At 41.2% G+C, this 25,929-nt stretch overlaps 1 protein-coding gene across 11 annotated transcripts in view; it reads right to left on the bottom strand.

Moving 5' to 3' along the window:
• Positions 1 to 25,929, bottom strand: part of CACNA1G (calcium voltage-gated channel subunit alpha1 G) — a 270,365-nt gene that overhangs the window by 24,580 nt on the left and 219,856 nt on the right. For 7 of the 11 annotated variants that reach the window (XM_089537162.1, XM_089537185.1, XM_089537170.1 and 4 more), the window contains 7 exons: positions 20,774 to 20,883; positions 18,693 to 18,826; positions 11,791 to 11,861; positions 9,957 to 10,035; positions 9,724 to 9,845; positions 8,418 to 8,762; positions 3,203 to 3,343 (listed from right to left, as the gene is read on the bottom strand). In XM_089537162.1, coding sequence (XP_089393288.1) covers positions 3,203 to 3,343; positions 8,418 to 8,762; positions 9,724 to 9,845; positions 9,957 to 10,035; positions 11,791 to 11,861; positions 18,693 to 18,826; positions 20,774 to 20,883 — 1,002 coding nt within the window. The remainder of the gene's footprint in view (positions 1 to 3,202; positions 3,344 to 8,417; positions 8,763 to 9,723; positions 9,846 to 9,956; positions 10,036 to 11,790; positions 11,862 to 18,692; positions 18,827 to 20,773; positions 20,884 to 25,929) is intronic. The other 4 variants (XM_089537228.1, XM_089537245.1, XM_089537237.1 and 1 more) reach the window with 2 other exon arrangements.

The following is a 25,929-nucleotide window of genomic DNA, read 5'->3' as shown; positions in this document are numbered from 1 at the left end:
ATTAGGTCTTAACAGAGTTCAGCAGGAGCATCTAGCAACTGTGTTGTTTTACATAACACAGAAGAAGTCATCTGTGTGGTGAATGCCACAAGAATAGTGGGGGAAACAGTAGGGTTTACATTATGAACTATTTGCTAAGTTTGAAATGTATGTTTCTTTTTTTCAGAGGCAGGTGCAAAGCTGGCTATCAATGCTTGGGGCTGCAGAGTGATAAACTGAAGTAAGAGCTACATAAGAAGCTGGTCTAGAAATGGACATGGGGTAAGCTACACTCTTCTTGACATTTTAAGTTCTTGCTTCCCTTCCTGGAAGAAGACAGGCATCCTAATTTTAAAGCCATGCCCAAAATTTAGAGTTAGACACTTACATTAGGATTTGCTACATCAGCTAGCAAAAACTGAATATGAATATGGCATTCTCATGGTCAAAAAAGTGACCAAATAATTGTAGGCAATATGGAAAAAAGGTGCTGCAACTACCACCACTTCCCCACAAGCTCCCTAGCAGCTCAGTGGTGAAAATTGTGTGCAACCTCTGTTTGTGCACGAAACATATATGCAAAATCTGTAGACCTTTTTTTACTATAGCAGCAAACCAATGTGGGCTGATGGCTCTGATGGCATTAGAATGAATTTACTACCTGACTGCCACTGAAGCTACCAGCCTCCGCTTCTGAAGGTAAAGAGCCACTTCTACCCCCCCCCCCTTCAGTCCCACCCTGCTGGAGAGGGATAAAGCTATACTGCCAGTCTTTCTGGAGAAAAGAGAGATGAAGAAGTACATCATCAATCCAATCCATGTGCATATGGTTCCTAACAGCCAGGAAACACCCATCTCTTACCAGCTACATACAAAAAGAAGGAATTTGAAGGTTTTTCAATGTAATGGGAGCAGTGTAGCCCAAGCTACATTTTATTCACACTACTGTCATTTTGGTGATGACACTTGATGGCTTTCCTATCTTGAAGTCAGGACAGGCTAGCTTTTTACAACGGATTACATCTGTTGCTTTCAGCCAGCAGCACTCTAGTGCTAAAGACCGATTCCCATTGACCTCAAGAAACACTACTGAAACTTTACATGGTTAACCAAAACTTTTCAAAGCCACCCAGGGTTGAAAGTCCTAACAATTAAGATGAGGACTATTCCCAGAATGATGGCACAGAAAATGTGGCAGGCAATTAACTCCCTGATATTTCATTTTAACCTATGAAATGTAAATCAAATCAGACAATGGCCTGCATCTTCTTCTAGGCTTGGCTAGAGTAGACTCATTGAATATATTAGGTTTATCTTTGTGTTGATTCACCATTCATGAATCGACTGAATGGGTCTATTCTAGTTGAGACTGACCAACATGATACCATCCTATAAATGTCTATATAGCATTTTTGTCTGAGAGATAAGTATAATAATCATGTATTTAACTGTTTACTTTTAACTGCCGTCAATAGAACATATATATTACAACTGAACAATTGGTGGCTGGGGATACCATCTACAATACTGCACTGGTGGAAGCAGGCTTTCTCACTTCCTCTCTCTTCATTATAGTGGCCTCCTCAATGCACTGACATTACAACCCAGAAGACTGCAGAAATCAAAGAATGGGGTAAGCTCAGGAGAATTGGAGTTTTGGCCACTGCTGAATGTGGTGGCAGTAGGGAAAGGAGATTTCCAAAATCAGGCAAAGATTTCCACGAGAAAAACCATTCTCTCCATAGAAATCCAATGTTTATGGAAGTTAATTTCATCAAATCTGTAAATTATCCAAAGCAATTCCTGTTTTTAATTCATACTAGTTGAGGGTTGGACACAGCTGCTTCCTTTCTGAGGATCAATTTCAACAGAAATGCTGGGCACACACAAAAATAACCTTATACAAGCAGGGCTCCATATGACCTGTTGCACATTTAAAGGGTTCTTAACCCATGCGACTGTATATGCACGATTTTTATGCCAGCAACCGCTTTCACAGATGGAGGCTATGAGGGTGGACACATGTTGCAAGATAGATATACACAGGTACATGAGTTAAGAAACAGCTGAGAAAAGAAAAAACTTGTTTGGACTACATCTCTAAAATCCCCCATCAAAATTGGGTTTAAAGATGTGGATAAATCTCTCCAGATTTAAAAGTAGATCAGGTGATGTCCTACTTTTAAAACCTACCAGTTTGCTAAAAATGTCAAGACTTCATTTGTATTTTAAGGGTATGTATGCCTCTTTTATTCACAGTGTTAGCACCCCTGGAACTTTTACACAAGGCACTGATATGGCTGATTTGTGAATTAGCTTGATTAAGCCACATAAAGGTACTTTCTGATTCACAAAAACAAATCTGTTCTGTAACATATGGAAGTCAACAGGAATAATCATTTAACTGCTATGCTCTTTAATATTAGACTAAAGCTTTAATAATTAAAGTTTAAATTAATGTTTAATTGATTACAATATTTTAGCTCAACCAGGAATATGATTTTGAACATACTGTATATCATCCTCTGCCTTCACATAGAAGAGAAGCATAATTTGGTAGTCTAATAAAGTGCAATTCAATTTTAAATTACAGTCTGTTTTGGCACAATGAATATACCAAACAAGCTGGCAGCAATCCTACATCCCACAACCCTATGCTGGTCTATGGTTACAAGCAAGCCAGCTCTTCATTCTTGACCTCCTTCATGTAGCCTAGAGAGTTGGACACAGGCTTCCACGCAGATTAATGGAAATGTTCACAGAAGAAACATGTCATCTCTCTGCTGTCTTCATGACAATCATATATATATATATATATGAGAATGATGCAGTACAGCATTATCCTATGCATGTTTACTTCCAGCTCAGTATGGATAGGACTGACATCTTAGTGAACCATATCCTAACAGGAATGTAATTATGGCTGCATTCCTATGCATACTGACTTCTTTACTGAACATGCGTAGGCTGGTCAGTAAATAACACACATCTTATTGTGAACAAAAAGAAATGCATTTGCCATCCCATAAAAGTAGTGCAATCCTGGATATGCCTACTCAGAAATAAGCCCCAGTGAGTTCAGTAGGACATACTCCCAAGTATACAGGATTGCACTTTCAGCTTCGATAGACCTACTTTAAACCAAATAAGAAAACCACTCTTTCTCAAAAAGGTTTCAGTCCAAAGTTAGATAGAAACTTTGCAGGAAATTAGTAATATTAACCTGTTTCTCAGAGTTGTAATTGTCAGTAGTTGGAAGGGCATAATGATGGCACACAGAGCCTGACAAGTTGTCCATCAGCTTCAACTCTCCTTCCAGAGATTCCTGGATCAGCAGTGATATGGTATCAAACAAGTGTCTTTCCTGGGAGGAGTGCCATATAGCATGCAGAAGGATAGGCCAGGCCAAAGAGAGAGGTGGGGAGGAAAGATAAAGATAAAGACAAAGAGAGAGAGAGAATTTGTGATTGAGGGAAAGATTGTGATTGAGAGAGAGATGGAAAGAGATAAATTATAAGAGCCAGAAAAGAAAGAGAAGAGAGATAGAGAAGAAATGTTTTCAGACAGAACAGCAGTTGTTGAAATGGTAAGGAAGGGAAGACAGAGACAGAGAGGAAAAAAGAACAGTGCAGTAATACCACGGTCAGAACCTTTCTGAGACATTACTACACATTAGACCAAAACTAAACATAGCGATGCTTTAAGGCTCGTGGGACACATTACATTCATCTGAAGTGACTACAGACAGCTATTTACTAATTGACAAAAGTACACCTACTTTTCAGGGTGCTCATACTTGACACAACAGGAAACAGTTGCAGCAGAACTAAACAACAATGCGAACAATTTCAAATGGAGGTGGGGATGGAAGCCCAGCGTTAAAAGCCTGAAAAATCCACGCATTGGCATCACCGTAACCATACAGGAACAGCAGGACTCTCTGAGGTGCTGGATGGATGACTTGCAGTGTCTTGTGATTAAAGTGCTTGGGGGATCTCTTGAAAATCAGCTTCCACAGATGTTCAGCCTCCACAGAATGGGTGTAAGATTAAATTTTCAAAAGCATGGAAAGTGATTCAACACAGTGGCTTTCAGCCCCCTGCTTTCTTTGCTGGTGCCAGTATGTATGGTCTTTCCTTCCAGCACTAGCAAAATTAGATGACTTAGATCTCCTTCATATGTTGACTAGGAAGTGTGACTGGTATTTCTCAAGGATGGATTCTATTTTGCCTGAGTCAAGAGTAGCTCACCCTGAAAACTGGAATCACATCTAACAGGCAGATCACATGCTACTAAGGGAACTTGCTGCCTTGCCCAACCTCACAAACACAAAGGTAAGCAGCACCTACTTAACTCCAGTTTTGGAACCAGCAGAAGATCCAGAAATGAGGAAAGGGCAATCAAATTGATTTGGAAATCTAAACTATGCCCAGACCTTTGCTACTGGATGGGGAAAATCTGTTGCCTCATGCTTTCAGCAAAAAGTGAATGGTCATTTCCAAGATCCCTTCAAAGGCTTCTTTCCATCTCTTATGCATCTGTTTAATCACTGAGCCAATGGATGGGACATGGCAACAAAGGTTTCAACACTACCACTCTCTATTTTTTTACCCAGCACGACCATTCTCCAAAAGACACCATTGCTAACAAATGTCCCTCAAAAAAATTGTTCCATGAATCAGCCCTGCCTCCTACCACCCTTCTCACAGTGCCAGTTGGGGAAGGATAGTAACAGAGATAAGATGAACCAGTAGCAAGAGGCTGGGTAAAGTTTGTGGATCTGAAAGGAGGGAGATTCTGGAAAGAAATGGGTGAAGCTTCTACCCACCCAGTCATGCTATAGTAAGAAAGGCTGAATGTGCTGCTACATGCGAGCACAGGACAAGTTGCACTGGCCCTCAGAACTGGATGACTACTTGGAAGACAGCAAGCAAAAGAAATGTTAGAGCCAGTGTGGTGTAATCTGAGAGTTGGACTATGACTCCTCTGGAAACCAGAGTTCAAATCTCAGCTCAGCCTTGTAAACCCACTGGGAGATCCTGGACAAGTTACACTTTCTCAGCTTCAGAGCATGGCAACGACAAAACTCTTCTGAAGAAACTTTCCAAGAAAACTCCATGGTAAGTTTTCCTTAGGGTTGCCATAAGTCAGAAATGACTTGAAGGCACGCAACAATTGGCCCCATTATGATATAAGGGCATCCAAGCATATGGGTAGATTCCCACTCTCCAAATTCACATATTAAGTGTTCAACTTATGAAGTAGGGCACTGTGCTCTCAACAGAATACATAAATGAAAAGCAGGAAATGACATGTATATTCTTGTTCTGTTCTGGAGCATCACAGTTTTCCCCTTCTGCTGGTTGCTGGGCCTGCGAAGAGCTCCTTATTCTCTTTGTCTGCTATGTGAACAAATTGAAAATCAGGAGAGGATGTGTGTGGGTTTTGTGTGTTCAGGTGTGTGTGTGTGTGTGTTTGTTGCATACACGGAATGTGCAGGGCACTTAAGCCTGTTTCCCAGCATGAGAAGTTACTTGACTTTGGGGGAAACTACAGAATGACAGTAGTGGGAGCTACTGGCTCCTATTCCAGTGGGGCAATGAACCTACTCAGAGTTTTAGCCCAATGTTTAAAGGAACTATCCAAGATGGTGAATATATTCTATGCCCATAGTCAGAACCTTGGGATCACTCCTTTAAAATGTAGACTAAAATCTGGAACCACAAGGTTGTGAGTTCAATTCCAGCCAGGGGATCCAGGGTGGACTCCTTCCGAGGTTGCTAAAATGAGTACCCAACTTGTTGAAGGCAATTAGCTTACATGTTGTAAACTGCTTAGAGACTGCTAAGTTCACTATGAAGAGGTATAGAAATGTAGCTGTTATTTCTATTTCTATTGGGAAGAATTCATCACCTAACTGACACCAGCCATCTCTGCACAAAATATGAGGCCTCTTTTGCAGGGATGGGAACATGTGTTATCCTTCAGATGTTGACAGAGTGTAGATCCTATTATCCCTGAGCATTGGCTATGCCAATTAGAGCAGATGGGAATTGAAATTCAACATATTCTGAGCTGCCACAATTATTCCATCCCTATTTTACAAGACCACTCATCCCTCCACATTTGCAGCATTGACTTTTGGAGATTTAATTATTTACAGATTTGATTAATGTGTTCTTTCTAGCAATATCTAGGTTCTTTAGCACAACTCTGCAGTCAACTTTAACAAAAAGTCTCTTTGAAGGACCTAGAGAGTCATAGACAGAACATTCCACTATGCATTTGTAGCTCCTCCAGTACAATTCTTTGGTCAATGCCTGGCAGATGTTGACCACAGAGTTTCACGGGAGAACCTAGAGATACCTAGAGAGGTGTTCTCTCAGGTAAAAACAGTGTTTTTGTTATTTCAGGTTTTTCCACATTCACGGGGGTCCTGTGCCCCTAACCCCAGCGAATGTGGAGGGATGAGTGTAGTTGCAAAACACAACTGTTTTTCCTCAGGACTGATGGGGATCTGAGCAAAGGGGGTCATGGGTGGTTTATCACAGCTTTCCTGGAACACAACTATGCATACTGTCTGAAACTAGTATTATGATATCATCCTTATACCTCTCATAGTTAAGGGGCAGAGAATAGCTTGCACAAGCAGTTTCTAACACAACCTCTTTCCAAGAAGCACTTGTAACAGCCATAACTTCATGTAAGCTTTTCCAAAGCTAGAGCCTTATGCTGCAACCCACTGACCTGGCCTTCCTCAATGAAGTGCCCTCCACATGTGTAGACTCATAACTCTTACTGTCACAAGTTAGCATTCCTATGCCTATACTGGGTGAAAATGATGTGTGTCATAGCCTTACAGTTTTTGAAGTCACCAGGTTGAGAAAGGTTGAGGAAGGCTGAATAGACCTTTTGATTTCTGTTGATGAACCCAACCGCAATCCTAATTACCTACTTTCCTTTGGCTCTCCACAGCAATTATTAAAGGTCCAGTCCTTTGAAACAACTTGTTCAATACTATGAACACCTAAACTAAATTGAAATGGACTTATTCTATGACAAATGGGTATAAGATTGCAGCCTGATTCTCTGTTATTGCCAACAGAGCTCTGTAAGCAGGACTGAGAAGGCCTAGGAGCTTTTGAAAATTTTACTCTGATTTCCAAATGTCACTTTGGAAATGTTGCCTCAAGTGCTTACAGCAGAATACTAATATATCACATGTAGCTTTTAAAGCAATATGATGGCTGGTCATTTCAAAACCATACTTTCTACGCAGGCAAGAGCCAATGTGTATGATGACATGAATTTCCACAGTAATAATCTCATGAACGCAGTGCATATATTTCACAGAACATGCAAGCAAAGGAGCATGCCAATCACATCATTCTGCAGGGTTGTACTAAAGGAGCTGTATTCCTCTTTCAGCATCTATTCATACACCACTTGGAATACCAAGATACCCAATGACAGGGGGGAAATACACTGAAGTTTGGAGTGTCAAGAGTATCACTTGCCCAAGGCTTTTAAAGAACAATTTGCAAATTATTTTTCAAAGAATTGAAAAAAGCTGTTTCCCAAAGTTTTTGTACAATTTGAATATTTTTGAACTGAATTGAATTCTTTTGAATTCTTTTGACAGAAAGAGCATAAACAGACTAGGCACCTTTCTTGTTGTCATATAAATAATATGATAAACTAATTAAAAATCACCTGATAATCTAATTGATGGCTGCCTAATTTATAATGGAATAAACAAATACTAATAGTGATAACAGAGCAATAGCTAACGTGAGAACTGGTGGAAGCATAATTTACACACACACAGCATGGTTTTCTTACAAATTTTGAGTGATTAGCACTGTCCATATCAGAACACCTACTGAAGATAATAAGCAAAAGAATGCAAATTTCTTTTGTTGTGGAAGGATAAAAATATAACAGGCCTAGTTGTAACTGGCTAATATCTGAATATTATGCAAACACACACATCCACTCTCCACATTCACCTAGAAAAGCAAGCTGGTATCACATGCAGTGCTCTGCCTGATGTCTCTCACCCACTAACCCATCCTTTCAGTCTCATAGCTCCACTGGAAGTCTGCTGAAGGGAAGGGATCCAGGCCTTCTGTATACCTTCCCTCAGACCTTGGCAGTTGTGAACAAACTGTGTCCATGGACCCTGAAACATGTTTGATCTTTTCAGTTGGTGAGGATGTATAATGCTCTTTTTACTTAAGTACAAATACCAATCCTGTATGAAAACCCAATACAGTACATAGTCAAGGTATTATGCTACACAACTGAATTTGGCAGAGAAAAAGGAATACACCTCCCTTGTATAGTAACAATACACTTGGACTTTATGGTTTTCTTCATATGCTATTTGAGAAGAGCATACGCCACTCCCCACTTCATCCACCACCTGAGATTCTCACCATAGGGTGAATCAATGACAGCTGAGACTCCATCTTGATTTGCATGGGATTGGCATAACCTCCAGGGCTCTCAGGGCTCTCTCCTCCATTACTGCCCATCCACATGAAAGGGTCAGAGAGAGGGTGCTGTCCTGGGCTAATTGTCTTCATTTCCATTTCTAGCTCCAGTTCCAGTTCTGCTTCTTCTTTTGCTTCCTTGTTGCTTTCCTCCAGGTGCTTCATCAGTACAGCAATCACCACATTCACTAGGACAAACTGGGCTGTTAGCACAAATGAGACAAAGTAGATAGGCGAGATGACAGTGTTGTAACAGGTGGATTCCTCATCACAGTCTCTCAGTGTGTCCTAGAATGGAACAGAAGGAAGGGATGAAACAGTTGAGGTTTGTGAGAGAGCTATAGGCAACTATCCACTTGAATTTGCAATTTGGGCTGCTCAGCTTCCAGCTTTAAGCCCAAATAGCTTTTAAATGAGTGGGTAAAATCCACCATAGGATTTCTGTAGATGAATTTCTTTGACCCCTTCCCCAATGTTCCTGTGGAATTTCTGGAACCTGATCACCAGCTTTTGTCACCCAGAACCTTCCTAGAACTCAGTGTTCCCATCTCCAGAACACAGCATTTGCAAAAATTGCTCATTCACCCACATGCACAGTTCTTCAGAAATTCACAGCATCACAGGGATCTATGGAGAATTCAGAGCCTTTGTGATGGCTGCAACTTGTACTGTACTTGTACTATCCAGTAGGTAGGATGGATCCATGAGTCCCAAAGAGAGGGCTATAACCCTACGGTGTTGACCACAGCATCTGCCTTTGGTATGTGCCTAAAGATCCCTCAAAAGGGCTAGCCAAACAAAGAAAAAACAACAACACCCTTCATCTGTCTTTGAGTTTGTTTTACAGTCATTGCTTTGAAAATGACACTGTTTTGAAAGTGTTCACTTCATTCAGGAAGCATTGTCCTTGTTCTGACTTTTGTTTGCTATTAGTAATGTTAAACCTGACCATTTTGATGATGTCATGATCACAGTGTGAGCCCTGATTGGCTAGGCTCAACCTGTGAAGGATGGAGGAAGGACAACAAAGCCCTAGCCAGGAAAAATAGAATTGCTGAAGCAGCAGCAATAGCAGCAGTTAGAAGAAACTGGCATCAAGCAAGATTGAGAAGGGAAATCAATCTGTAACACACACAGATACAATAGCTAATCTCTGCTTTAAAAGAATCAAAACAGGGAAATATTCAGCACAGCTCCTCAAACCATGCCATCTTCTTCTACTCAATTCTCATTCTAATGCAGATTTTACCTTCATTATTCCATTCCAGTTGTCCCCTGTGGATACGCGGAAAAGTGTGAGGAAGGCCATCCCAAAGTTGCGGAAAGTTGCATGCCGCCCCAGTCCCTCACAGGGATGGGTGTCATCACATTCTGTATGACCAACCAAAATTAAAACAATTGAAGCACAGATTTCCTTAACAAATACTCCACTTTCTTCTGCCTCCACCAATTCTTTGCCAACAGGTGGAGGAAATAACTCACCAAGGTCTCCAAACAGCTCTACCCCAAGTGCTGCAAATATGAAAAACAACAACATGAAGAGAAGGCCCAGATTCCCCACCTGTGAAGAAAAAACAGAGGGGAAAATCAAAGCTTCATTGATACATGTTTCCTCCAATTAACTCTCATTGTGGGGCGATACCCCAACTTAGTCTGCACTATAAATGCAGCCTCTCTTTCCCCTGTCTTCTTAGTACTATCTAACAATCAGGAATGGTCCAGGTTGGGAATCCCTGGTCTAGATCATCCCATTTATTTGTGTGGAAATACAGCAAATGGCTTGTCTAGTTTACCTGGTTTGATCTGATCTACACCAATTAACCCTCCATTTCTGAAGCTGTTTGTGAGGAAGCCAGTTCCTAATTAAGCTGTTGCTAACTATTCAGTGATGTTCCTTGTTCATAGTTTGAGAAATGCAAGGTTGTTCCAAAACATTTTGATGCCTGAGATAAAGGACAAGACAGCACTCCCTCCCTATTTCATGTACAGCAACCAGGGGCTGCTAGACATGTACAACAACTAGGAATGGCCAAAACTGGAGATGGCTCCCATACTTTTAATGGCTGCGTACAAGAAGGAATTTTATCAAGTGTTGCTTGCCATGCAACCAGGTAACAAGCAACTTCTCCTGAAATTACCTCTTCTACATGGTGTTGTGGACAACATCTGTGGAGATCAGAGTTAGAATCCCCATTTGGCTGTGGAAACCCACTAGATGACCTTGGGCAAGTCACATGCTCTCAGTCTCAGAGGAAGGGGATGGCAAAGTCTTCTGAACTAATTTTGCTAAGAAAACCCTATAATAGGTTCATTATAGGTTAAGCATAAGTAGGAAATGACTTGAAGGCGCACAATTATAAAAACAACTGTTAAAGGTATGAGCACCCTGCCCGCTTTTCAACTGGAAATCCCAACAAGAACCAACTGGATGGACAGTTGAATTGTATGTCAGTATCAGGAACAACATCCTCCATTACATTTGAAGGTTGAGCAGTATAAGGAGTGCAGTACAAGCTGTGTAACCCCACATAGCTGTGTTGTCTAATAGGGAGAAATTCCATGGATCTCAAGAAGTACAGCTGGGGGCAATGCTGCTGCCTGTGTTGTCCCCCTGTGGCAGCTACTTCACTTTTCCTAATAACAGGGCCAGCCCTGGATAAACATAATGTTGTTTTTATCTGCCATTTTACCATCCTCTGGTTCATTACTCCAGGTATTTCTTCTGTTTCATTGATTTTAAGCTGATTTTTAAAGACAGATATGTAGTTCATATCTTTTTCTTCTTGTGAGGGTTTGGATGGCTCCCCCCCCCCCCCCCCGGCCTTGCACAAACCCAGCTTTTTTATTTAGAGTCCTATGCAGATGTCTTGAAGTTTTCTCTCTTCTTTTGCTCACTGCATCAGGTTGTTTGTTTATTTGTTGTTTTCTGTTTCTGTTTTGTGTATAACACACACACACACAGAGTGTTATTACTTTGAAAGACATCAATCCTGCAACACTGAGAAAAGGAAGTACATGCTTTTTGCAAGTAGACAAAGAACAGCAAACAGGCAGTGAGTTTAAGTAGTAGACAAGCCAATTTGAAACAAGATATGAAAAAATAGAAGATTTCTGGCATGACCCAGAGATCTAGAAATACCTAACCACTAAAAGGGGGAAACAGAACTGTTGCTTCATCCATAGTATTAAGTCTTGAGAAAATGAGGGTGAGAAATAAATGTAGAAAAAGAAAAAGGAAAAAAGAAGACTTTTCAAGGCAATGAGAAACTTGAGAAAAATGCATCTGAAGTCTTGTTGGTAAGACACAAGAGGTTACCTGAGGCAGTGCTTGCATGACTGTGTCCAGCAGAGCTCTCATCCCTACGGCCATCTTCAGCAATTTCAGCACTGTAGAAAATGAAATGTTCATCGTATCATTGCCACAGTACTGGTGTGTGAAAAGGAAAATGTCCCATCAGGTTCTCTAAGCATCACAGCAAGTCTCTTCTGCTGGAGATGAAAGGGTATGGCCATACTCCATGATATATGATGTTGTTGCCAGGACATAGTGGCTAAAATCCTGTGGACTTCACTGTTTGCCCAGGGGCTTCAGGAATGAAACCTCACCTCCCTCCCTCTCTAAATTGGGTGCTACTGACACTGTGCCAAGCACACACAAGCGACCTTTTCTGCTGCCAGTGAGTAAAGTAAACTGGTTTGGAAAGGGCAGAAATATAGCTAATATACAGACTATGAGAATTCAGCTTTGAGCTAAAGAAGTAAGAAGCCATTGGTTTCAATGGTAGCAAGACTGGGAAACAATATGAAGTCTTATTCTTTGATTCTAAATCCAAGGTGCACTAAATGAGTGAACTTGTGACCTTCAGAGCTAAGGAATTTATAAATCAATACCACCAGCTCCAATTGTTCTATAACAAACTTGTTTAACACTGCTTTGCTTGCCTAAGATAATATTCTATACCTCCTTTGTTGGAAACATAGGAATCAGAATTTCATGCAGAGTGCTTGAGGGCCAAACAATCCCAGTCTTACAACTTGGTCATAGCAGTGATGAAAACCTTACACTTTGTGCATCAGTGCAGAGCTGGGGACACTTAGGTTCAAATCTCAGGTCAGTCATGAAGCTCACTGGGTGATCTCGTGCCAATTACTATTCCTCACCACAAAGTATCTCAAAGGATTGTTGTGACGACAGAATGGGAGAGGAAGAGAACTATGGTCTCATTCCCACTATGGTTTAAACTGGATCGTACCAAATCACAATCCAGTTTAAATGAGCATGGTTACCACTTAATCTGAATTGTTCAAGCGATTTGGAAAGGGGCGGACATGCTTTTGACTTGTTTAACCTGCGTAAAAAAGATAATGGTTAAATGTGAATCTTTTGGACTGAATTGATTTATTTTGGAATGAATTGATTCAGCCAAGTGGGAAACAGGCGGATTTGAATCTGCCTGGCAGTCCGGCTTCCCCTGCCTCTCTGCCCTGGCTATGCCTTCCTCTGATCTTCCCGCCTGCCTCCCCAATGTCCAGCCTGTCTCTCCGTTGTCCTCTTGGAAATGCCTCTCCTTTCTCCAGCCTGCCTCCCCATCCTTCAGCCTTCCTCCTTGATCTCCAGCCTGTCTCCCTGATCTCCAGCCTGCTTCCCCATCCTTTGACCTGCCTTCCTGATCTCCAGCCTGCTTCCCTGTTCTCAACAACAACCACCAATTTTTTAGCACTGCAGAGAGTAAGACATTGAAAATTGTTCACACCTAGAACCCTTAATAATAATAATAATAATAATAATAATAATAATAATAATTATTATTATTATTATTTATATACCGCCCTATGGCAAACCAATCTGGGCGGTTGACAACAGTAAAATATAAAATATAACAATTAAAAACACTTTATCCCTCCCCCCCTTAAGACAATATTAAACAGTATAACATATTAAAAACACAATATCAAGCATAAAAACAGCAATTAAAACTAAAAACACTGATATCCCTCTGTTGATCCTCGACCATCACTAAGATGGGGCCATGGGAGGAATGAGGGAATCAGGGAACCTGGGCCGGAATGGTTAGTCTGGAAAGGCCTGCTGTGTTGGCATTTCCCTAGGTAAATTTGTCTGCCCCTCTTCTTTGGATGCCTAAGCCATATCTCTAAATGCTCACCTGAAGTTAAAGTTATTGCAATGCTAGAAATTTGGGAAATGAAGGAACAAATCATTGATGGGTAGAATTCTCATTAGGAGGGGCAAAGCCCTAGAGTTGCTATAAGATGGAAATGACTTGAAGGCACACAGCAACAACAAGTATGTGTGTGTGTGTGTGTGTGTGTACCACTGAAACCAATATGCGTGAGCTTAGGGATGTAAAGAATATTCTCCAAAATTCGAAAATTAGGAGAAATATGCCTAATTCGACAATTTCTATAACATGTTAGAGAGGAGAAATTCTGAGCAGTTCTCGATCAATGAGTAAGAATCTTGATGGTTAGTCATTTCGAAATGAGGGGGAGAGAAGAATCCTTCATCTGACTCTCGATGGCCACTATTTGCATATTTTGTGTAAGAAAAGCTACCATTCATCCTGGAGGCTATTTCCTTTGTTAGGGTGATTTGCTCCAACTTTGCTTAATCACAGCAGCTTTGCTTTGAAAAACAAAAGATAACAAAAGGTGAGGCTTCTGCCCTTTATGCCATGCTCTGACATTCAAATTCTCACAGAAGAGAAGAACTTGAAATCTCAAAACTTAGTAGGAAAGGTCTTCGCCACAGTTTTTTGGATTAAGACAGGTATTTTGATGATAAAAAAATGACTAATCACTTTGATGAAATACAGTTACATCACTATGATCTGGAGATTACCTTGCAGTGGAGACATTGATTTGGGTTCTCCAAGGCCAAGAAATTCAAGTACACACACACACACACACACACACACACACACAATGCAAAATAAATGTAGGTTTGCCTTAGCATCACCTTGAGAGAGCTGGAGAGAGAGGTTTGTCATGTCCTGCCTCTGAGGCTGAGAGAATGTGCCAATTATTATTATTATTATTGCATGACCTCATAGCATCACCATGGGAGAGGTGCAGAGAGAGAGGGCAGGGAAATGTCTAACAATTTGTAAGCTGCTCTGATAGCACCACAGACTGCTGGGAACTGCAGTCTAATAAGGCTGCACACTGCAGAAATAATCCAGTTCGACAATACTTTAATGCTATGGAAACTCCTGGGATTTGTAGTATGTTGTGCCACCAGAGCTCTCTGACAAAGAAGGCTAAATGTCTCACAAAACTACAATACCCAGATATTATTGTTGTTGTTGTTGTTTTCTTATATCCCTGGCACAGACTCTCAGCCTCAAAGGGAGGCACTGCCCCCCCCAACAAGCCTTGCATGCCAGGAGAGTCCTAAAAGTCACAACACACGACAACAGCCATGTTTCCAAGAGGTCATGGGGAAAGGGAGCTCAGGGCTTGGATGGCCATAGGAGCCCTCTGGGAGGCCTTGGGCAAGTCACACTCTCTGGGTCTCAGAGGAAGACACTGGCATGTCCTCATTGCAAGAGCCCTCTAAACACACACAAAACCCACAACCCCTCCCCCCCTTCTTGCCCCGTTTTGCCACGGTCCTCCCAAAGCACTGAGAGTGCCCATCAGAAGGCAACAAACATCAACAGCCAAGTGGGTCACACTGTCTCATCAGGATGACACTGGAAGATGGGACAAACCGAGGGTTTTATTGGCATAAAGAGGAGTTTTGTCATGGGATGCCCCTGAAGCTGAGATAGTGTGACCCTCACAGATGAGAAGGGGAGGGGTCGGGTGCCAAGTGGCAATGCTCTTCTGCCAAGCAGGAATCCTCAATTAGGAGCAGAGTAGGGTGTGATGGCAAGAATTCTGCCATGAATAAAACCTACCATGAAGGAATACCTAGGAGTTGGAGTTGAAGCTGAGAGGATGTGACTTGCCCAAGGTCAGCCAGTGAATTTCTATGGTGAACTGGGAGGATCCCAGCTCAGCCATGTAAATCCACAGGGTGACATTGGGTAAGTCACACTCTCTCATTCCTGGAAATTCTGCACTCTCCTTGCCAATAATAATAATAATAATAATAATAATAATAATAATAATAATAATTATTATTTATGCCCAGCTCTTCAGCCAAAAGGCTATCAGAGCAGCTTACAAATTACTAGATATTTCCCTGCCCTCAGGCTTGCAATCCAAAGGGACAAGAGACAAAAGGAGAAGCAAATGGCAGGGGAAAAGTTCAGCAGATCCTCATTCTCCCACATTCTCTTTTGTGAGGGTCACATTCTCTCAGCCTCAGAGGCAAGACATGACCAACTCTCTCTCTCTGCACCTCTCTCATGGTGATGCTAAGGTCATGCAATAATAATAATAATAATAATAATAATATCCCTTACCCAAAATGCTGAGCACTAGATGTATTTTGGAGTTTTTCAGAGTTTGATATATTTTTATACAGTATGTCTAATGGGATATACTGGGAGATGGGATCCATGTATGTCTCATATGCATCTCATAGACATAGACTGAAGGTAATTTAATGCACAATATTTTTAAAATAATGTTGTGCTTCTGCACACTGAGCTGATAATTTAGGTTTCAGAAGTCCAGAGAAAGGAGACTCAGACTCTACTCTGAACATTTCTCCTGAGAATGGACTCATGTTTTCAAAAACAGTCATTTCTGGATTTTTGCAACAATAAAAAAGAGGAGCACCACAGACTGCTGGGAACTGCAGTCTAATAAGGCTATAGTATATCTTTCTACAATGTAGATGGACACCTCCATTACATAATTTGTTGAGGATGCTTTGACTGGGAGTTCCTGCATGGCAGAATGGGGTAGGACTGGATAGCCATTCTTGGGGTCTCTTCCAACTCTATGATTCCATGATTCTATAGGACTCTGAGCCTACTGTGATTTTAATTGTTTTTAAATGTATAAAGGTATAAAGTCTTATAATGCAAGCCATGCACTGATGGACTATTGCACTATAATTTTTTATTGATTGATTTTATACCCTGCCTTTCTCCCAAAATAGGATTCTCTTAAAGGGGTTTGTTTATTATAAAAAGAAAGAAACGTATAATAGCTTGGAATTAAAAATTATGGTAGATAGATAGATAGATAGATAGATAGATAGATAGGTCTTGGAATTAAAAAGTGTGTGTGTGTGTGTGTGTGTGTGTGTCTTAAAATTAAAAATCCCTCTTGGAAGTGGGAATGAAATGTGTGGATGCAGCCTGGGTTCTTAACTCAGCTCAGAAGTTGGAATACAGTGTCTCAAAGCATGAGCAGAGTGCCTCTGAGCATGAACAGAGTGGCTGCCGCTCATTGCTCGAGCAGCTGCACTTTGCTTGATCGAGATGAATTTATCTGATGTAAACACCTTCAGAGGAAGGACTCAGTTTGCATCTGCACTGAAAAAATAATCCAGCTGGCCACTTTAACTGCCCTTGGCTCCATGTTGTGAAATGCTGGAATTTGTAGTTTGTTGCGGAACCTGACAGATGACTCAACAGGTCCTCAAAACTACAGATCCCAAGATTCCATAGCACGAAGCCATAACGGAAGTTAAAGTGGTGCCATCGAGGTGTCGAGGGTAAACGCTCAACCCTCTTTTTGTGTCTTGGGGGGGCTCTTAGCCTCTCAAAATGGTGGCACTTAGTCTTGACCCCCCCTTCCCAAAATCCTGGCTACGTCCCTGGTGGGTCACACTGTCTCAGCTTGAGGGGCATACCATGGCAAAACTCCTCTTTATGCCAAGAAAACCCTCAGTTTGTCCCATCTTCCAGTAACATCCTGATGTTGAACAGGGGTCAGACTACATGTCCTCTAGGACATGCTACTAGAGAGGTCCCTTCCTCACCACTACTCCCTTCTCCTTTTGTGTTGTGTCTTGTTAGATTGTAAGCGTGAGGGCAGGGAACCGTCCGATTAAAAAGATTGTATGTACTGCACTGTGTAAATTTGCAGTGCTTTATAAATAAAGGTTAATAATAATAATAATGATAATAATAATAATAATACATGTCCTCTAGTATGCCATGTATTCCTATGTATTACTTCATAGCAGAAGGGGGTTGGACTGGATAGTCCTTGAGGGTCCCCTCAACTAGTATTTCTTGTTGGGACTGTTTATTTTTCCCTTTTGTGTGTGTGCCTTCAGGGTATTTTAAGCATAGGAATGTTCTTTAAACCTCTGCCAAACTTCCTTTTGACATGGTAATTGAGTTTGAAATGCAAAGTAATTAGCGTAATCATTCGCCTTGTCTTTTATTGTCATTCAGAGAAATCTGTGAAAAATATTTCACTAGTTGCTGAAAGGGAGAGAAGAAATCACCCTTTGAAAGAGAGATTTGTGGAACGAATATTTTTTTAAAAAGTTCTCCTCAAGCTCTCAGTTAACGAGAAGAAAAACATGGGTTTCTCTAATCACTAGTGAGCATATGTGTGTGTGTGTGAATAATAATAATAATAATAATTTATTTATAGCCCGCCCAATCACAAGGATTCCGGGTGGGTTACAGCAATAAAAATACAGAGAATACAATAAAATAAAATACAATAAAATAAGTCATATATATATGACTGTGTGTGTGTTTGTATATAGCATATGAGTACCAGTGCAATTTTGTGGGACTTGAAACTGCATCCTGCATCCACAGGGGGTGGGACGGAAATACCCCCCCCCCAGATTAAAGATAAGAGCACTGGACTCAGAGATGTCCCTTCTCCAGCTTCTGCGGGCTTTTTGTTCTCCGATTGAGGTGAAAAGGGGAAACATATGGACATGGCATGTAAAGACCAGGAGATGGTTTGCATCTGCAGGATCCTAAGTCCTCCTGATTCCTATACAGGGAAAGTCATTCAAAACAAAATAATACAAAGATGTTGGGGTGGGTGGGAACAGAGGAAGAGAGGCAAACACGGCTCCCCTCAGTTCTGGAGGCTGGTGATGTTCCAAGGTCAGAGCACACCACAGTTAATAATAGCCTGTAAAGATGTTAGGAGTGGGATGATAATAAGAACAAGACAAAGTGCATTGAGATGAGTGTTAGCCATGCAAGTTATGTTTGAAGTGTAGCCATGCTGTATAGGAAACTACTGTGCCAGAAATTAGCCATTTCTCTGGGGCTGAACATTCTGGAAGATGGGATGCCCCTGGTGCAATGGAAGACTGACCTCGGGCAATCCTCAGGACTCTCATGATGCGAATGATGGTGGGATTGATAGGCAGTGATGCATTCACCTCAATTTCTTCCAGTGTGATCCCCATGATGGACAACAGCACTATTGCCAGGTCCAATTGGTTCCATCTAAAGGCAACACAAAAATGGGAAAAAAATGGCTGAATTATTTCAGAGGAGGGAGGGGGACTTATGTGATAAAGGAATTCCAATCATTTCAGTTATTCCAGTACTCCTGAACTGACATTCCACCTCAAGCCATTTTTGAGATGAAACATATTAAACAAAAGATTTATTATTAGATTATACATTTAGTCAAGACTGAACACACTGTAGACTGGAAGAGAAAGGGCAAAGTTGAAATTGAATTCATTCACGGGGAAATGTGGATGATAAAGTATTGGTTTAATTTTCTTTAAATGTTTTATTCACACTAAATTTCCAAGTATGATTTTTACTAAATCTAGGGACACCCTTTCAAGTGTTAAAAACACTGTTTGGTCCCAAGGTTCAGTCACCACTGCAGAACAGGATAGCAAGGCTCTGAGGTTTCTCTTGAGGTCCCCAAGATACACCACATAGAGGGATCAAACACAAGGGGAGAAAATGACATTACACAAGTTTTGTGGAGATTTAGGGATGGAAAGAACATTCCATTCCCAATTGAGAGAGGCTGTCTCAATAGACCAAGGCTACGTGGGCAAGTTTCAATGGGATATAGGTAGGGATGCCATATCCCGGCGGCCCCCGGGACATACCCACTTTTGGGGGGCCCCTGCCCGCCCCAGCCCGGTTCCCCCCCAATTCCGGCCTTTGTCCTGGGCCCAGCCTCCAGGCTGGGTGCACTCATGCGGCCATTACCACGGTCGCTAGCGCGGCTGGCCGGCCACCCACCTCCTCCTCCTCCTCCTCCTCCATGGCCGTGCCGCACCGCCCTCCGCCTCCACCGCTCCCCCTCCACCTCCCCCCCAGCGCAGCTGCTGCGCAGCCCGCAGCACTTGCCTGGGCCACGGCCGGCAGCAGTGCATGCTCGCCCCTTTTGCGCGCTCGCTCGCGGGGCTTAAGGGGCAGCGCTCGCCTCCTAAGCCTTCTGGCCAATGGCAGACGAGCAGGGGCTGGCCTAGTTTCCAGCTCCAGTCTGCCATTGGCCAGTGTCAGGAGCCTTGGAGGAGGAGGCGGAGGCAAAGGAGGAGGAGGAGGAGGAGGAAGAGGAGGCAAAGGAGGAGGATAGGCTTCTGGGCCAGGGGGAGAGAAAAGTTTTTTTAATTATTTTTAAATATATACAACCCAGCTTTGGTTTTTTATTTTATTTTATTTTATTTTATTTTATTTTATTTTATTTTTAAATATATACAACCCAGCCTTGGTTATTTTATTTTATTTTATTTTTGTTATTAAATAACAAAGTGTCCTCCATTTTGACCATGTCTAAGAAACATGCATTTATATTAACATTTAAAAAAAAAATCATTATTTTTTTGGCGTGTCCTCCATTTTAAAAGAAACGTGTCCTACATTTGTAAATCTTGTCCTACATTTGTCCTGGTTTGGAGCTCCTGACTTATGGCAACCCTAGATATAGGTACCATTATCTTTCCATGACTTGCCCCTTTTATTTTATATTCACCATAAAGTAGTTCATAAGTTACAATATACAAGTAAGTAAATAATACTAGTTTTCTCTCTAATATGCAGAATCAAGGATGACCTTAAACATGAGGTCCACTTTACAAAGCAAAGCTGAGGTACCACTGAAAGGGCAGGAAAATGTCAATGAAATAGCTTATATAACATGATCCCAGAAGAGACCAGCTTTCTGATGTTCAGCTTTAGGTTTCAAAGGGTCATTCTTGAGCAGTCTTTATACATATATGTAGAAGGAGTTTTTTGGAGGTTTTTTGATAGATTTTTCTTGAATGGGTGTTTTGCTGCTAAGGACTGTGCAATCAAGGATCCATTAGGTCAGCTACAGCCCATATTTATGCTAACACATTGAAATATGAAGGAAAGACACTGGAACATTCCCATAAATACTGCCCACATCATATTGCAAAGTTACACTGGATCAGTATTTACCTGTCTTGAAAGAACCGGCGAAATCCAAATGCAATCAGCTTGAAAACAGACTCCATGACAAAGATGATGGTGAAGATGTAATTGCAAATCTTCAGAGCTTCATCAAGAACCTGAATATATAGAAACAACCTCTGGGTTACTGGGAAAACTGAACAAACTGCAATGTTCCTATTTACTTCTTTCTCTGTGTCTCTGCCTCTCTGTTTAAAACCATGACTCATTGCATCCTAGGCATGGGTGAATATTTAAGTCTCAACTTTTCTTCATAATTGCACAAAAAGCTTTAAAAAACAAAAGAGACAGTGAACCTGATAAATTTACCCATCCAGGCAGAGGGCTTTGAATGTATACTTCTTCAAACTACAGTTTTTAAACACTGTGCATTTAACCATGTTTGTGGTAATGAATTAGATTTCTCACCTCTTTTTTTGAGCATGGTTCCAAATCTAAGGGGTCCTCTCTAGAAGAAGTGGCTACTGTTTATTTAATTTACATTCTACTTTTCTCCCAACATAAGACCCATGCTAGCTTACAACAAATTAAAACAAAGTAAAGCTAAAATATTATTATTATTATAGAAAAGTTAAAAACAATTAAATAATTTTATTAAAAGCATAAAGTTAACAACAACAACACAATGTTTATTTATGGCCTCTTTACCAGTTAAGTCAAAGCATTTTAAAACATGTTTAGAACATAATAAAGATAAAAGCTCAGGACACTACATTAAAAGAACCCAAACAAAATGGTCTTTATCTACCAGTGGAAGGAAAGCAGAGAATGGGCTAACTGGACCTCCCATGGGAGACAGTTCCACAGGCTGGGAAAAGCCACTCGGAAGGTTCTTTTCTAGGCCTGTGTTGATGGTGGGGCCATGAGAAATCCCTCTTCAACAAACTTAAAACTTGGGTGTGCTCTATAAGAGATATGGTCTTACAAACAGTCTGGACCCAAGCCATTTGGGACTTTAAAGATCACAATCAACACTTTGAATTGGGCCCAGAAATGGATCACTAGTTGGTGGAGTTGTTTCAAATGGGAGTTATATGGTCCCCTTAACCAGCCCCAGTCAAAAGTCTGGCTGCAACATTTTGGACCTGTGGAAGTCTCTGACAGTTTCCACAGGCAGCCCCATGTAGAGTGCATTGCAGTAATTCAACTGGAATGTAATCAAGGTATGTGTCACCATGGCCAGAATTCATAGTTTTTTTTTTAATTTTTATTTCTTTTGGCTGCAATCCTCTGAGCAGAGAAATGTCTCTGAGGCCAGAGAATGAATCAGAGATTGCCCGTTCTGAGGTCGCCAGCAATATTCTGATTGGGCAGCAGGAGAACAGGGAGAGAGAGAGAGAGAGAGAGAGAGAGAGATCTGATCTTGTTCCCCCTCCCCACACTCTGAGCCTGGCCCAGCTACCATTTTGGCTTCAGGCTCAATTCAGTAAGGAGCACTAACATGGTGATATTCCAGTTTTGTCTCAAGGCAAACCATCAGCCAGAGCTGATCTGTGCTGAAAACAAATACTTCCAGAAGAACCTGCAGCTTCTTTGACTCTTAAGCCATTGTTTGCCTGTACTGCCAAATGTTGTTCCTGCTGTAAAATTAATAAGTGGATATGGCTCTTATTTCTTCTAGTTCTCATTTAAAAGCTGCTTGCATTTTCTGTAGGGCAGGGTGGACAAATGTGGCCCACTCAGATGTTTTGGGGCCTAAAGCCCCAACGCGCTCTAGCCAACATAGTCAATGATGAGGGAGGAATCACAGAAGTTTGCAGTCAAAGGAACACAGCAATGGAAAGCCACAGCTGGCCCCGTATGGGAGAAGTTCTATTTGTTGGCACTGATACCCAGCCAACTGGTGATATTCAGCTGGAAACAGAAAATGCCCTTCAAAATGCACTTTATTCCTTCTGTGTTCTCATATCAAACCTTTACCCTCACCATTTATTGCTTGTTCTCCATGTTGCTTCTGTTGGAAGTGTAACAACACCCTGCACTGAAAGAGTTAATGCCTCTGAGTGGACATTAGTAATGACATTAGATGATCTGAGAGACCTGCAGTGATCTCCCTCTCTACCTATCCCTGTGACCACTCTGTGATGTAAACTCATACTCTTAGGAAAGTTTCCATTCCCCTTTTCATCTCCACTCTTCTCTGAGACCATCCTAGAGAGGTTGATAGATTAGAATAACTCCCTCAGTAACTTTCTTGTCTTAGAATCAAGTTCCTATAGTAAAGACTTTAGATTGTTTTCTAAGCCACTGGTGTTTTTGCTCCTTAATTAAAATTGCATTTTACTAATTCTAATGGCTTCTTCCTGATTTTGCCTTTTGAGAATCAACGTTTGGACTAAAGACTCCAGCCTTCCTTGGATATGAAGGCTTTTCCTTAAAAAAACAACCATGAGTTCTTGTTATCACTTCCTGATTTGTTGGCTTGGGGTGAGGAGGCAGTTTGAAATACTGACTCCTCACAGTGGCTCTATTAAAAGGCCCACCATCCCATGAGGTTGGTGACCTTCATATCCACTTGTTTCATTCTTTTGTAGGGGACTGCTTATAGTATTATCTTAGTTCTGCACAAGGGTTCTTCCAAAGCCTTTTTTTAAAAAAACAACAAGTAGTCATCATGTGTTGAGTGGATCTGTGGGTTGAAGTGCAAATGCTCTCCCCTTGCATGTTTTATTTCTTTTAAAAAGAGTTATAATGTTATAGTTCAAATGTGCCATTTCACTGATGCACTATAACACTATAACTTTAATTTTAAAAAAGAAAGAAAAAAGAAAGGAGGAGATGAAAATGGAACATGTTGTTCTCACATGTTTTGGAGTTGAATAAAATGGGTGGGTAGGAATAAAATGTTGCAGCTGGTGCTGGGAGTTATCAGAAAATAGGCTAGGTCAACAGAAACATTGCTTGGATATTTTGGAAAAGCCTGAGAACGACAGCAAAAAATGTTGCCATCCCTGACACATGTGCCCCATCTGGAGAAACCCAGTTGATTGCACTTGCCCCCTGCTCCAGTTGATAGTTGCTGTATTTCTGATTCACCTTATACCCATCTTCATCTTTGTTTCTTCTAGTTACTGAAGCCAGATGACAATTTGTTCCTGCTTCCAGATTTCAACTATGATTCTCCAGCTATAAACTCCGTGTAGGTAATAGATTGACTTGACATATAATAATGGTATTTAAATGCACTGTGCTTCTTCACATGGAAAAAGTGCTGAAGCACAGCTGATCCTGGAATTACGGGGGCTGACACCCAGAACAATTATCTACCCAGTCCTTGCCCTAGTTCTAGAAGGCTATAAACAAAACAAGTGACCTGGCCACTGTGCCTTTAAGCTTTTTCTTTCTTATTTGCTTTGTGTTCTTATTGGTAAGGAACAGACTATAACTTAGAAATTTGATGACTGAATACTTTGTGGCTATAATGACTTTTTGCTTTCTTAAACCAATAACTCTCCTCATTTTCTGTGTCACTGCATTAGTATGTACAGCGCTGTGTAAATTTACAGCGCTTTATAAATAAAGGTTAATAATAATAATAATAGAGAGCCAGACACAGAGCATCATGTGCCTTCTTTGTGTCTCCTCTTCAGTGTGTATACACTCAAGAGAGAAGGCCCCTTCATGCTTATATGCCTTCCACCCAGTAATAAGAGACCCAGTTCACCCAATAGATACAGCTTGTCAAAAGCACATATTGTAAAATCCTATCTTCCTCCTTTTCTATACAGCTCCACTTTCAATTGGCCTAATGTGTGTGTTACTTGAAAAGTGTCTTGTTAAACCATTCTTAAAATTCTGGCCAATTTGGGTTGTGGTTTTAACATCAAAAGGGGTTTCTAGGAGGTTTGAGGTATCCATCGAACCCATCCCTCAAAAGGTACCCTTTTCACCTTGTTTCACTGCATTACTTAAAACATAGATTAAGAACAGTACAGAACTAAAATAGAACACTCATTATATAAAACAAACAATTTCCAAATGCTTGCTGGATGCTAGAAAGACAGCAAGGAGTGAACCAGCCCACCTTCCCCAGGAAGGGACCTCCAGAGCTGAATAGCAGCTACAGAGAAGACCCTTTCCTACATTCCCAAAAATCATGCCTGTGAAGGTGATGGGATTGACAGAAGTGTCTTCTGCAAAGAACTAAGAGTTTGGGCAGGCTCATATGGGAAGATCTGACTGTTCAAACAGTCCAGACATGGGCTGCAAAGGTCTTTATAGGTCATAACCAGCACTTATAATTCTGCCTGGAAATGGACCAGCAAGCAACCAGTGGAGCTACTGCAAGAAAGGAGTTGTAGGCTCCCTGTACCCAGCACCCATTAACAATTTGCTTGCAGCAACTTGATCAGGCTGAAGTTTCCAAACATTCTTCAAAGGCAGCCTCCCACAGAATGTATTACAGCAATCTAAACAGAATTGAACCAAGGCACTTTCCCAAGGAACAGTGGCAATCAACATACTAGTTTCAATTGTGTAAATGCATTCCTAGCCACAGCCAAACCTGAGCATCCACGTTTAAGGCTGAGTCCAGGAGAACGCCCAAATTTCAAAGCTGCATTTTCAGAGGGAGTGTAACTCCATCCAGCAAAGGGTCAATCCCTGTTCCGTGATATGCACTGAAAGGAGGAGCACCTCTGGCTTGTCTGGATGAAACTTCAATTTGTTCACATTTAGACAAAACTCTCTGTCTTGCCACATTGTAATGGAATGTCATGAAGCCACAAGAGAACATTTTGAGACCAGGCACCCCTTTCCCACTAAGGAGATCACCATTCAAAAGAAACCTTCTATGTACCAATCATCTACTGGAATTATCACTTCTGTCTGATTTGCCTCCAAATGCACATCTAAATACAGCTTCCATCCACCTACAATGTACTGCTTTCAATGAAATGCACACCCGTTTCTTAATGAATGAGATCTAACTATCTGAGGACAAGTATCTGCACATGCATTCTACTGAAGGTTATGCACTGTTTACAGACAAAACCTGCACATACAATTTAAACAGGTGTTTATGATCTAGAAAGTGATGACAGTATGCAACCACAGACCTCATTAGTTAGGTGCATTATTATTATTATTAACCTTTATTTATAAAGCGCTGTCAATTTACACAGCGCTGTACATAGAAACTTTTA

The sequence above is a fragment of the Sceloporus occidentalis genome, unplaced genomic scaffold (genome assembly GCF_023333645.1).
Source record: "Sceloporus occidentalis isolate IW3139 unplaced genomic scaffold, rSceOcc1.0.p SCAF_1, whole genome shotgun sequence".
NCBI lineage: Eukaryota > Metazoa > Chordata > Lepidosauria > Squamata > Phrynosomatidae > Sceloporus > Sceloporus occidentalis.
This window is presented reverse-complemented; position numbering and strand designations above follow the sequence as displayed.